The sequence below is a fragment of the Falco rusticolus genome, chromosome 15 (genome assembly GCF_015220075.1).
Source record: "Falco rusticolus isolate bFalRus1 chromosome 15, bFalRus1.pri, whole genome shotgun sequence".
Lineage (NCBI taxonomy): Eukaryota > Metazoa > Chordata > Aves > Falconiformes > Falconidae > Falco > Falco rusticolus.
Window position 1 is genome coordinate 1,879,510 of NC_051201.1, and position 13,290 is coordinate 1,892,799.

The window sequence follows — 13,290 nt, forward strand, 5'->3', positions numbered from 1 at the left end:
ACCAGAAATAAAAAGGAAAGAGGCAAGAGCATGAAACACAGATGGAACCCCCACCAAAAGCTCTGCCAGTCCTCAGTCCACGTGGCTGGGCTGCTCTGCCCTTGCTGGTGCATCTCCAGGGCGCATAGGATGGAGCTGGGATCTCCCAGTATCAACGGCACACAGGATGAGGGTCTATGGCAGAGGCTCACTGCAGCTACCGTGTCTCCCCTCGAGTGCGCAGCCCTGGCTGTGGTGTGGGCTGTGGTTTGGAGCCATGTGGTCCTTTCCCCTAGCACATTGGCCCTGTGCCGGGGGTTCCCCTCACCTCCCTGCAGCACCCAGACCGTGCCTGCCATCCCGTGGGGCCCTGGCTGTACCCAGAGGGCAGAGATGTTGCCAACCATGCTGGTGACACCCCACTTTGCTCCACTCTGTCCCACAGCCTGTGCCCCCGCAGCACAGCACCCCTGCGCCCCCGTGCTCTGGGACCCTCATCCCCACTTACACCCCACTGTCCCTTTCCTGTCCTCCCCCCTGGGAGCCCCAGGCTGGGGGCATGAAGCGGGGAGCCCCGGGTACCATCTGTGGGAGCCCAGGTGGCCGCCGAGACGTGCCATCTGCTCAGCCACCTTCAGGGACTGTGCAGGCGCTGCTGTATTTTTAGGACACGTTTCCTCCCTCCCACCTGCAGCCCAGAGCCGCCTTTCGGTTTTCTAACAAGTTGTTTCTCTCGCTGGTGGCTGTTGGGGAGCTTGAGCTGTGGCGCTGGGGGGTGGGTGGGGGTGGCCTGGAGCCTGCAGGGACGGGCTGCAAAGCGGGGGTCTGTACTGGCCAGGGGTGTTAGCCCGAGTGCTGAGCAGCCCAGGGCGATGCCTGGAGCCAGGCCGGTGCAGCGAGCCTGCCTGGCTCAAGCACAGCACCAATGCTGCAGCTGCAATTCAGGGGACGTCCTCATCCCCAAGGCTGTCCCCATGCAGAGGTGCCAGCAGGTTGTAGGGCTGCAGCAAGGAGGGGAGCCCTCCACGTTGCAGCATGCTGGTTGCACCAGGCTGCACCGTGCTGGCTGTGGTGTGCTACACAGCAGGGGCTGTGCTGCACCGGGCTGCACCACGCTGTGCTGCTGCTACCCCCGTGTTGCACCGGCCATGCTGTGCCGGCTGCACCATACTGCACTGCGTTTCCCACGCTGTCCTGCACCATGCTGTGGTGCATCCTGCCGACCGTGCCATGCTGGGCTGCGTCATGCTGGCTGTGCCACAGCGGCTTGCCAGCGCAGTGCTGCAACTTGACAGCCACACCGTGCCGTGCCATGCCACACCGTGCTGGCTGTGCTGTGCCGTGCCGCATGGTGCTGCCTGTGCTAAGCTGCACCCTTGACAGCCCTGCCGTGCTGCACCACACTGGTCCTGCCACGCCATGCTGCACCACACTGCCCATGCCAAGGTGCACTGTGCCAGCTGTGCCATACCACGCCACACTGTGCTGGTCCTGCCGTGCCATGCTGCATGGTGCTGCCTGTGCCAAGCTGCACCGCACCAGCCCCTTTTGCAGCAAGGAAGTGAAGCCGGTGCGAAGGGGAAGTTGTTGGAAAGTCAGACCGGAATGGCTGATAGGGAAGGCAGAGCTGGGCTTGGTCGCAGATGGTTCCTGTTGGGGAAGGACACGGGCGCAGCTGCCCAGCCTCCCCCCACCCGCTGCATTATCACTGCCCGGCAGCTGTTCACCTTCCCCCTCGCCATGGGACACAGCTCTGCTGCCACCCCGGCCTCATCCGTCACATGAACGGCCCTCGCAGCGGGGCAGGCACCAAGCTGGCAGGATACCCCGTGCCCTGCCGGTGCTCAGCATCTCCCTCCCCGGCGCGGCTCCTGCACCAACACGTGGGAGCAGGCTGGCTGCACTGGCCCCTGCAAGGCTCACAGCACTGGGGCACTGACACCCATTCTCTGGGATCCCCGGGGGACCCCCCAAGCCGGACAGCCACCCATCCTGGCCCAGGGCAGCAGGCAGGACTGGCCAAGGTAAGGCTGAGGCAGAGGTGGGAGGAAGGTGGCTGGTGGCCGTGGCTGTGCCATGTGCCATGCCATGATGCAGGTGACTCACCCCAATGTCAAATGCAGCCTCGGGTGGGCAGGTGCTCCCTGAGGGTGGCACGTGGCCAATGCCCATCGGTGCATCCCCATGCACTGGCACCATGGGGCACCATGGGCTTGCTGTCGCAGGGACCCATTCAGAACCTGCTCTGCAATTAACCTTTCCATAATGAGTAATCAGCCAGGATTATGTTTTATTTACAGGGTTTCAATGCTGTTTTTATTGGGTGTTTTCGTTCATTCTGGGGTCAGCAGCTCCCATGTGCGTCAGAAGCACGTTCTCGTGCTCGCTCCCTGGCAGCGGCCAGATCCTGCATGCACCAGGTTGGTGCCATAGGGTCAGGATCCGACCCCATGGGTTTTCCAGGTGCTGCTGTTTGCTTGCAGTGTGGCAGCATTGAGGCTTCGCAGGGCCAGGGAATCCTACAGCCCTGTGCCAGAGCATCCCCCTGGCAACGGTGTGGCCATGCACAGGGCAAGGGGTATCCCACAGCCCAGCCTCGGCCAGGGGGGCGGTCACAGTTCTGGGGGGGCCCAGGGCGCTCCTGCTGGGTCAATGCCCAGCACAGGACAGGAAAGCGGCTGCCGGCTGAGTCACCGGCATTAATCTGCCCTGAGTGAACAATAGTGGCCCTCTGCCTCACTTCCCCTCACACATCCCTCTCCCCAGCGGCACCATGCTCCGGCCACAGCTCCCTTCCCCGCTGCCCAGTCCTGACACCCACCCCAAGAGTTGGGGATGTGGTGAGGACAGGCTCCAGGGCAGAGTCTGTGGTACGCCCTGGGTGCTGCATCCATTGTGCCATGCTGGTTTGTCGTGGATGGGAGCTGTGCTGGGGTCCCTGTCCCCAGGTCTGCCACTCGTGGCAAGGTCTGGTGCACCCCCAGTGAGGGCTACCCACCGACAAGGTGCCGGGGGCTGGGTGGGCACAGCACTGCTGTGGCGGCCCGCTGGGCACCGTTGGCCAGGAGGCTGCAGTGAGGGGAGTCGTGCAGATTGCTGCGGGCTTGCTGAGCTGCCGGTTAGGCTCTTGGCAGGAGAAATGTTTATTTTGTTGGCTGAATATCTCTGCAAACTTCCTGATTTCCTTGTGGCCGGTGAGGCAGCGATAGGGCTGGCGAGGCCGTTGCCTGCCCCACGCTCCAGCTTCAGCGCGGAGAGCTGTTATCTCTGATGAGCAGCGGGCAGGGAAGAGGTGGAGAAAGGGAAATGAAATACAACAGAGGTGGCACATTTTTTGCTCTTGATAACAAGCCCTGCTTTTAGCCTGGGAACTGGGAAACGATGCAGGTGGCCAGAGACAGCCACAACGTCCCCCACTGCTGCAGCGCATCTGGACCTCGTAACGAATCCCAGACCTCCCCGCTGCGAGGCTGCGTCTCCCCACGCATGGCATGGCACACATCGCAGCCTCCCTGCTGCCGGAGCCTGGTGTCGGGGTATTTTGGCCCCGGGGGAGTTGTGAAAGCAGCCCCAGGGCTTTGCTCCCAGGCTGAGCCCTGTGCTGGAGCAAAGGCAGGCTGTGCTGCTCCACCTCCTGCTAGCTCCGATTGATTTTTGCAGGGATGTGAGGTGTTGGAAGTGCAATGCAAGCTAATTAAATTCCCATCGTTAAAGAGCCCCGTGCAGGCGGTTGCAGCCTGTGGGATGGGGAGGGCTGTCAAGCAGCCAGGAGCCCCATGGTTTTGGGGGGAGAAAGGGAGTGTGAACCCACTGTTAACGTCACTGGAGCTGCTCGCCAGGCAAGGGACAGGGAGCGTGGCTGTGGTGCCATAGCAGGGCTGAGAGATGCTCTTGTGTCCCCAGACTTCGACATTGCAGGGAGGTCTCACATGTCCCAGGTGGTGTTAGGGGCCAAGCCTTGATGACGTGGCTCTTGAGGCTCAGCACCACCATTCCCCTTGCCCAGCCCTGCAAAGAGGAGCAGTGCCATGGACAGGGGACCTCCCAAGGTGAGGGACTAAAGGAGCCATGGTGGGGGACATGGCTCATCCAGCATACTGTGCTCACCAGGGCAGCTCGGAGGATTTTACTCAGCATCTCCCAGATAAATCCTGCTGGCCAAGGCTGAGGCTGGCAGGACTTGCTGACAGTGCTGCTGCCTGGCACTTCTCCCATGGGGATGCCACCAGCACCCTAAAGCATCGGCTCCCAGAGGCAGGGCAGTATGTGGCTATCTCCACCTTGCAATTAGAACACTTTCCAGACTCTCTGTGGCAAAGAAAATCTGGAAACTTGGCTCCCAGCAGCCCCAAAACCTTAAAGCACCCAGAGGAATGGTGCCGTATCCCAGAGTCTCCTGGTGTTTAAGCCAATCCGGTGATTTTTCGGATCCTGCGGCACAGGGCAGGCAGAGATGATAAGCAGTAGGGGCTGGTTTCCCTTTGAGTGCCATGAAGCAGGAATGAATCTGTCAGCAAGGAAAACAGGATTTTTTTTTTTCTTTTAATGGAAGATGCATTTTTTCCTTTTCTTTATGGAAGTTGTGGGAAAGCCACAAAGCCCCTGAGTCTGCTTCCTGGTGGCAACGGCTAGGGGGGCTGCTCCTTCCAGCCCTCAGCCGAGGAAGCGAGGGGCCAGGGCAGCTGTGGGATGGGTGACCCCGAGTCGGGGGATCCCCACGAGTGGGCACAGAGGGAAGCCAGGCAGAAACGAACCCCCTTTCTTCAGAAAGGCTGGCGAGCGGCACTTCCTGCCGAGCAGATGTCACCGCAGCGGATGCAGCTGCAGCGGGTGATAGCCAGCGGGCAGGCGAGCTGTCTTCCCTGGCTGCTGGCTCCCCACCAGCCCCTTATCTCCCCCATGCATTCCCTGATGAATTAACGCACAGAGAGGTGCAGTGCCAGCCAGGGCTCTTGCTGCAAGCAAAATGCCAAGGGAAGAACGCCTGGGGCTGCAGCTGGCTCCCGGCACTTGCTCTGGGCTGGGTTTAGGCACTGAGATTGAGGCCACCATGTCTGTGCACGCAGCCAGGGCAATGGGACCATCTGTGGTCACGCTGACCCTTCCCAGCCTGGCAGCTCCCTGCCTCGAGCACGGCATCCCCACTGGGATGCTCTGAGCAAATGGGTCCCCAGTCAAAATGGGAATCCCACCAGTGACGTGGAGCTTTGCTTCACTATGGCTGCTCGTGAGCACCTGGCCCCACACTGTCCCCAAGCTCTGCTCAGCGCTGTGCCAGGCAGGCACCCCTGGCAAGGCCACATCTAGTGAGGACCGCAGAGAGGCACGCGGAGATGGATGCTCTGCTCCCCAGGAGGGAACACATAGAGACTGAGAAACCCAGATGGACAGACAGACTCACTGGGGGTGACACAGGAAACCTGTGGCACACCAGGCACTGAGTGCCTGCACGGCTCGGTGCCTTCACCTCCAGACAAGCCTCCTGCGACAGCCGAGCCGTAGCAGGACCCCCAGCATGGTGTGGCAGAGGGGCTGCGGGTGTCCACGGGTGCTGCCCACTGCAGGGCAGGTCTGCGTGGCTGCCGGTATGCCGGCGAGGGGATGACTCACCAGTGCGGTGAGGGGGAAGGTGTGATAAACCAACACCGTGGGCTTTTTTAAAAAGCCTGAGGCTTGCGAAGGGGGGACGCAGCCTGAATAGCAATCAGCTCTTCCAGGCACGCTAGGAAAGAATGGGGCTGAGCAAGAGCCCAGGTTGCAAGAGCTCAGGGAGAGCCGGGGAGAAGGGGGACAATACGGTGCTGGCAGGAGGCAGAGTGAGGGGCTGAGCGAGAGCTGAGGGGAGAGAAATGGTGGGTCAGCACTGATGGTTGGGCACCCATGAGGTGTGAAAAGGGACCCAAACACCGTGGTGGCTGCAAAGGCACAAGTGGGGCATGGCATTGGGGCTGCCCTGGTGGTGGCAGCAGCTGGCAGCACCCACCACGTTGCCCCCGGCCCACGTGCGCAGCTCCGATAGCGGGCAGGGGTCATGTGTGTGGCCAGATACAGGGCCCGGATGGCATGTGGTGGTGACCGTTTCCTGCGAGGCTTGGTGCCAGTTGCCCTCATCCACCCTCACTGAGCACCTTATCTGCTGGCATGCACCACGCCAGGCCCTGGTGGCCCCCTTCGCCCCCAGGCCATGCCCTGGGGAGCTCCTTTGCCTGGGGCAGGTCCTTGGCACATCCCCAAGCTGCCCCACTGCAGCCTTTCCCCACACACACCCAGCAGGGATGGAGGACATCCCTCCTCACTGTGGATTGGCCAGCACCCACCAGCAGAAGTGGTGGGTGATGGTACCCACACCCTCCTGTGGGACTGAGGCACCCGTGGGGGCGGCGCTGGCAGCAGCAGGCAGGGCAGGCAGCGGTGGCCACTGGGCAGGATGCTCAGCGGCAAGAGATGCTGGCTCCTCAAAACAAAGGGAGCGGGAATTGCCATAACATGTGCAGTTAATCCCCTGGCTGTTGCACGCTGTGCCATCAATCACGCGCTGGCGTGACCCACACCGAGTCATTGCAGGAGTTTCCATCCTCTGACGGGTGGGAACCCGGCGGGGCCCCATCCTGCCCCGGCTCCAGATTTGCCGGGGGAAGGATTGCCAGGCCCTGCACTGGGACGGATCCAGGCAGGCTATCGAGCCCTGGCAGGCACTTATCTCTCAGCCCGGCCGTTGCTTTCCTGCCGCAGCGGAGAGGGGCCACCGGATCTGGGGCCAGCAGCTCTGCCAACATGGGGCTGCTCCCATCGCCTGCCCCGCTGTGCCACATCTGCCCCATGCACCCAGGAAGCTGAGAGATGGGGGCTGTTTCCCCGCCAACACTGACCCCAGGGATGCCAGACACCCCCTGAATCCCCATCCGTGGGACCTACGCGTGTGGTGGACACCCATGGAGCACATTGCAGCACCCAGCTGGCAGCCACCAGCCCTGGCTGGGCAGGGAGAAGGCTGGGAGGTGGTGGGTACGAAAGGGTTAAGCCGGGGAAGTTTGCTCACTCTAGGCAATGATTTAAACCAGACAGAAAGGTTCTGTCATCCATCACGCTAACAGCCAGATCATTGTGTTTTAAAGTGTCTGTAATTGCAGCAATACAGAGACTGGGAGAAAGATAAAGGCTGGGAAGATGCAAATGCAGAGGGGAAGCACCAGCCCCTGCAGCCAGCAGGGAGAAACCGGGGGAGCCCTGGGGCCAGCCCTCCCCACGGCTGGCTGAGCAGGGACATGGGTGGGGACAGCCATGGGGACAGCCGGAGGGTGGCACAGGTGTCCTCCTGCTTGGCCCAGCTCCCCTATGGCACAGGGAGGGTGCTGGGGAATCCCCACTGCAGATGGGAGCACCCACAAAGCACCGCAGGGAAACAAAACGAGGGACCAGCACAGGCAGGGAAGGGTCCAGAGCAGGTGCTGGACTCGGTCTGCTTGGCTCCAAATATTACTTCTATATGACCTTTATCTTGTGGCAGCTTATTTATCCCCGGCTTAGCGCTAAGTGGCACTTGTCTCCCCATCTCCTCCCTGTCAGGATCTAGGGATCCTCCGGGGACAATGTACAAAGGATGGTGAGATCCCACCCAAAGCAGCACTTGTCTCCTCATCTCCTCCCTGTCCGGATCTAGGGATCCCCACCCCCCCACCCCGGGGACAATGTACAAAGGATGGTGAGATCCCACCCAAAGCGTGCAAGGAGGTGGCCACAGCCATGGCCACGGGTGCCTGGGCTTTGCCCCAGTGGCCAAGGTCACGTGCGAGCACACCGGCAGGGAATTATTAACATTCAGACGAGGCCCGCTGAATAAAGCGAGCTAACACAAATGTTTATTTTCACAGTAGTGAATTATGACTTCAATAGACCAAAATTACAGGCTGTGTGCACAGAATAGAAACGAAGCGGACCCTGCCACCCAAACGCCGCCAGGGGAGTTGTGGCATGGCTCCCTCCTGCCCATGCTGTCCCCTGCGGGTCACGGAGCTGACGCCCGCCTGGCTCCATCTGCTTTTGCTGCAAAGACCCTGTGGCGTCGGGCAAGGCAGCGCCCAGCCAGCAGGTATTTGGTAGCATCCTGCAGCTACGCTCCACATTAACCAGGAGATGGAGAAGTTGTGGCTTTTCCAGGCAGGTTGCCGTGAGGTGCCCTAGGCCAGGGTGATGGCAGGTCAGCAGGGACAGTTCGGTCACCGCTGGGGTCCGTCTGGGCTCATGGCACAGCCCTAGCTGGGTATTTTGCAGGCAGGTTTAGCAACGTATTCAATGGCTTGAACTGCATCAGGGTGGATGTGTGGGACAGCCAGTTCAGCTGAGAGCATGGTCACCCCGACGGTCAGGTTCCTGCTCCCCTGGCGAGCAGCCAGAGCCCAAAGGAGCTCTGTGCTTGCACCCCAGAAGTGTGGGGCTCTGCCTTGGGAGCATCCTCGGGTTGCCTCAGTGATGGCTGGTGCGTCTCAATGCGCGCGCCAGCAGAGGACTGCACCACGCACCGCACACCGCGTGTCCAACTGCACACGCACTGCCAGCATTTGCATGTGCCAGCCGGTGCCGCCTATGCAAAGCTGGGGGGGTGGCGGGGCGTGCGTGCAGCTGTGCACAGGGGCGGATTTTCCTCTGCTGCTCATGGGCCCTTGCCAGTGGGGCCATGACATTCACGCACAAGAGGCTCCTCGAGAAAGGTCCCATAGGGAATGAGAGCAGTGCAGGCAGGGGCAGGAACGGGGACAAGCCCAGTGCTTCAGGCTGGGAAGGGCAGGCAGGGCAGGCAGGCGGTGCATGCACGGTGTGTGATGCTGCCCAGACGCTGCGCAGCGTGCACACACTGTGCTGACTGGTGTAGGATACAAATGCTACCGAGACTCAGGTCCCACAGCTCAGGCAGTGCAAGAGCATGGCAAAGACCCCTGCCGTGGGCATGCAAAACCCGAGCTGGAGGTCGGGATGGCTGAGAGCAGGGGTGGAAGGGGATGGGTCAGGGTGCTGCAGTGGGGTGACATCGGGGGAGCTTGGCTGTGGCCATGCAGTGATCATTTACTGGCCATGCAATGGTCATGCAGTGGCCATGCAGCATTCACGTAGCGGCCGTGCAACAGCCATGTGGTGCCAATACAGTGACCACACAGTGGTGGTGCATTGGTCATGCCAGGGCCATTCACTGGCTGTACAGCAGCCATGCAGCGGCGGTGCCACCCAACACTCAGGCAGCAGTTGTGCAACAGCCATGCAGCAGTGACTTGCTGCCTGGCAGAGCTGCCATGGTCCCCGGCGCCCAAGCACTGGGGAGCGAGCAAGGATGAGTAATACAACAACCATACGGGCGGCAAAGGCTCCGCACAGCAACTCGCAGAGGGAAGGCAGCTGCCAAACAGAGTAATTACGCAAAGAGGCAGGGCCTCGGCGCACAGGGAAATTAGCAGGGCTTGTGTTACCCGGCGCACAAGCTTCGTAGTAGGACTTGGGCGGGCAGGGGGGGATTTTTAGTGGTCCCCCCGCAGCTGGCACAGGGTGTGCAGGAAGGGCATGCCGGGGACCTGGCATGGGCAGGCAGCGCACTGAATGCATGGGTGCCGTGCACCGCTGTGGTGGGAGGGCCCTGCTGGCATTCCCGCGGTGCCAGTGCCACGCAGCTGCCCTAGGGAGCCCTGCCGAGGCCAAGTGGGGTGGGGGGCACCCCAAGGCCTGGCCAGGAGGGGCACATGGACCACTGAGGGCTGTGCCCATGGGGCTTGCAGCTGCTTGTGTGACTACTCCTGCTGCATACCCCAGCCCTCGGGCCTCTGGAGAGGGAAGCAACCACACTCCCAGCCCCCCACAGCCCCCCTGCAAACACCCCCACCTCACTCCAGCCTTTGCAAGTCGCAGTTCCAGCGCCTAGACTGTTCCCACGGCCCCAGACAAGCCCTGGCCCCATCCCCTCATAGTACCCACATCTCATGCAAACAACTCCTGGCCCCTTGCAGGCCCCCCCCGGACTTATGCAGCCCCCCCCCCCTGCAGCCCCCCTCCCCCAGCTTTGCAACCCTCAGTCTTCAGCACCGCCAACCCCTTGCAAACCCCAAGTGTTTTGCAAACCCCAGTCCCCTGCTGCCCCCAGGGCCCACGTACCCCCTGCACGGCTCTCTGGTCCCAGGCAGTCCTCAGGCCCCGTGCAGCCGCCAGTGTTGTGCAGCCCCTCCATGTCCCCGTGCAGCCCCCCTGGTGCCAGGCAGCCTCCCATGTCTCTGTGCAGCCTCCCGGTGCCAGGTAGCCCCCCGTCTCCCCGTGCAGTCCCCCGGCACCACGACCCCCCCCCATACCCCCGTGCAGTCCCCCGGCACCATGACCCTCCCCCCCATACCCCCGTGCAGCCCCCCGATGCCGTGCCCCCCGCCATGTCCCCGCGCAGCCCCGTCTCCCTGCGCAGCCGGCGCCCCCTCCCCGGGCCGCGCACCCCGGGGCCCCGCTCCGGTGGCGGCGGCGGCGGCGGGGCGCCCCCTGCCGGGCGCGGTGGAGGCGCCGTCTAAGGCAGCGGCGCGGGCGGGCGGCGCTCACTCCGGGGCGGGCGGGCGGCGCGGCGGCAGCGGCGGGCGCTGCGGGCGGCCCGGCCCGGCACGGAGCGCGGCCGCGGGCGCCCCATGGCCGCGACGCGGCGCCGGAGGATGCGCCGCCGGGCAGCGCGTAGGGGGTGAACCGGCCCCGCGGATTTACGGGCTTCTCCGCCCCCGCCCTCTCCCGCTTCTCCGGTGCCACCCCTCCGGGGGGGGGGAAGCGCCCCGACCCCCGGGCTGGCGGCCCCCGGTGGCCCCGGGCGCGGCGAGCGGCGGCGGGCAGGTGCCGGGGGCAGCCGCCGCCGCGGGGCCGCGCTCCGCCCGCGCCGGCCTTAACCGGGCCGGGGCCGCCGCCGCCGCCGCCGGGGGCCGCTGCCGGCTCTGCCCGCTCCTGCCGGCCCCTGTCTTGGGACTTACCTCACGCCTCCGCCACACCTCAGGACGGTAAGTGCCGTCCGCGGGCGGGAGCGGGGACCGGGAGGCTCCCGGTTCCCGGCGGGGCTGCGGAGAAGGGCTGGAGGTGCTCTCGGTGCGCAGGGCACGGGGATGCTGCCGGTGCCCGGGGGATGCTCTCGGCGCGCAGGCGACGGAGATGCTGCCGGTGCCCGGGGGATGCTCTCGGTGCGCAGGGGACGGGGATGCTGCCTGTGCCCGGGGGATGCTCTCGGTGCGCAGGGGACGGGGATGCTGCCGCTGCCCGGGTGAGGCTGCCGGTGCGCAGGAGTCCGGGATGCTGCCGCTGCCCGGGGGGGCAGCGCCGTCCCCGAGCACGGCCACCCCCAGGGCGCGCAGCGGCGGAGCGGGGCAGGGCGAGCGGGCACCGGAGCCGCCGTCTGTCCGTGTGGCGGGCAGCGCCGGGAGCGGCTCCTCCAGCACAGGCGGGCCCGGAGCGGGGTTGCCGCCACCGGGGGCGCCGCTCACGCAGGGGCGGCGGGATGTGCACCCCGCTCCCCGCCCCGCACCCGGCAGCCGCTTACCGAGAGCCGGGGTGGCCCAGCTACCCGGGGAACCTACGCGAGTGTGCGCTCCCCCCCGCACCTTCCCCGCAGCAAACCCTCCCCACTCGTGGCTCCCGACTTCTGCCCGGCAGGAGAAGTCGCTTTCATCCCTGCAACCCTCCTCCTCCTCCTCGGACCACCAACCCGCCGGCTCCACATCCTGCTCTGGCCGCCACCGATTCCAAGATGTAGCCACGTTTCGTGGCGAGGAGGAGCTGATCCACTCGGGAGAGTTTGAGGGAGGAAACCCAGGGCTGCTCGGTGAAGTTACAGCTGCGGCAACGTAATTCTGTGTTTACATGCAAGGACACAGGGGCCGTGCAGGGGACACGCACCGTGTCCTGGCGTGTGCCGGGGAACAGGTTTTTGGATGCGGTTTTGGGAAGGAAGGTTGACTTGGGGAGCCTCCAGCTCTCCGCTCCAGCGCTGCCCTGCTTCTGATCCTCGCAGCCATTAATCACTGTCCAGCTCTTGCTTTCCCTTCAGAATTGCATTAAGCGGCGTTTGCTGGCACGCCTGGCTGCCCGCTCCGGCCTGCCTTGGGTAAGGGGATGCTGTCGGCGTAGCGATGGAGCGAGGCTGGCACCGTGGCTGGCACTACGCTCCTCCGTGGCTCCTCCGTGGCTCCTCCGTGGTGCTGGGGCCGGGGCACGGCCAGCTCTCCCCATCACTCCGCCGCGCAGCCCTCGCTGCTGGATGGTGCCTTCGGACACTGCAGAGCATTTCTCTGGTTAAACGCACCTTTTGTTGGATTTCCCCCCACCCCCCACCCCATTAGCCAAGAAAAACTTTGCAACTTTCCTTCGCTTTTGGAGAGGAGCTGCTGCTGCTGCTGGGTTTCATTTTGTTTTTTTAATTTGAGGTCACGTGCATGTTGACAGTGTCTTTGAATCTAAGCGATGGTCTCATCTCTAGCTTAGAGCTTTTGAGCTCTTCCCTCTGTTGTTTTCTCTCTGTTCAGGAACAAAGAGATTTTTCTGCCTTTAATTAAAAGGAATATTAATTCTCCGCTCCTTTGTCGAGCAACTTGAAGACACTCTGCAAACATCCGTCTGCTCGGCACCGCAGCGGGGTGAGCTCTGCTATGGTATGGGGCATGGAGATACGGGGGAACCATCCCAAAACCCCACAGCAAGCGCGGAGCAGCGGGCGGGGAGGATAGAATGCTGACAGCCCTGGTGCCCGCGGTCCTCGGGTGAGGAGCCCTGCGGGGCCAAGCTGCCACCCAGGACAGGTGCTTGGTGCTTGGCTTTCCGGCGGCGTATAAGGCAGGTCCCCCGTGCAGAGCATTTCCACGCAGGGAGGAATTTTGAGTGTTGCTTTTGCTGTGGCTGGGAACACAAGTGGAGATGAACTTGGCTATGCAAAGGGGTTTTTCCCTGCCTGCTGCCTCCCAGCAGGCCTTGTCGGTGTCCACGCTGGCAGGTAAGGTTTTATCTGGTGATGGCCACGTCGGGTTTGTTTTGTTTGAAAAACATGTGACTGCAGATGTTGGCTTGTAGAGAGGGAAAGCCAAGATGCGTGGGGCTGAGAGGCTGCTCCCCTGTGGTGCTGGGTGCTGGCACGGGGTGGGTGCTGTGTTTGGGCAGGGTGGCACTGAGGCCTCATGTGGGTGCCGGATTTGCATCTTACATCTGGAACTTCCAGAGTGCAGGATGGAAAATACTGCGATGCTCAGCCCAGCTTTGAGCAGCCCCCCAGCCTCTGCCCGTTGCTGCGGCATGCTCAGCACCACCAGGTCAGGGGCAGCCCTGTGG

General features: G+C 63.2%; 1 protein-coding gene across 5 annotated transcripts in view; it reads left to right on the top strand.

Annotated features, from left to right (window-relative positions):
- Window positions 1-1,615: 1,615 nt before the first annotated feature.
- The window catches only part of CBFA2T3 (CBFA2/RUNX1 partner transcriptional co-repressor 3), a 31,678-nt gene continuing 20,003 nt past the window's right edge, over window positions 1,616-13,290 (top strand). For 3 of the 5 annotated variants that reach the window (XM_037409153.1, XM_037409154.1, XM_037409155.1), the window contains exon 1: window positions 11,828-12,958. In XM_037409153.1, coding sequence (XP_037265050.1) covers window positions 12,883-12,958 — 76 coding nt within the window. In that variant the 5' untranslated portion in view covers window positions 11,828-12,882. Of the gene's footprint in view, window positions 2,004-10,853; window positions 10,980-11,827; window positions 12,959-13,290 lie in introns of those variants that run through there. The other 2 variants (XM_037409156.1, XM_037409157.1) reach the window with 2 other exon arrangements.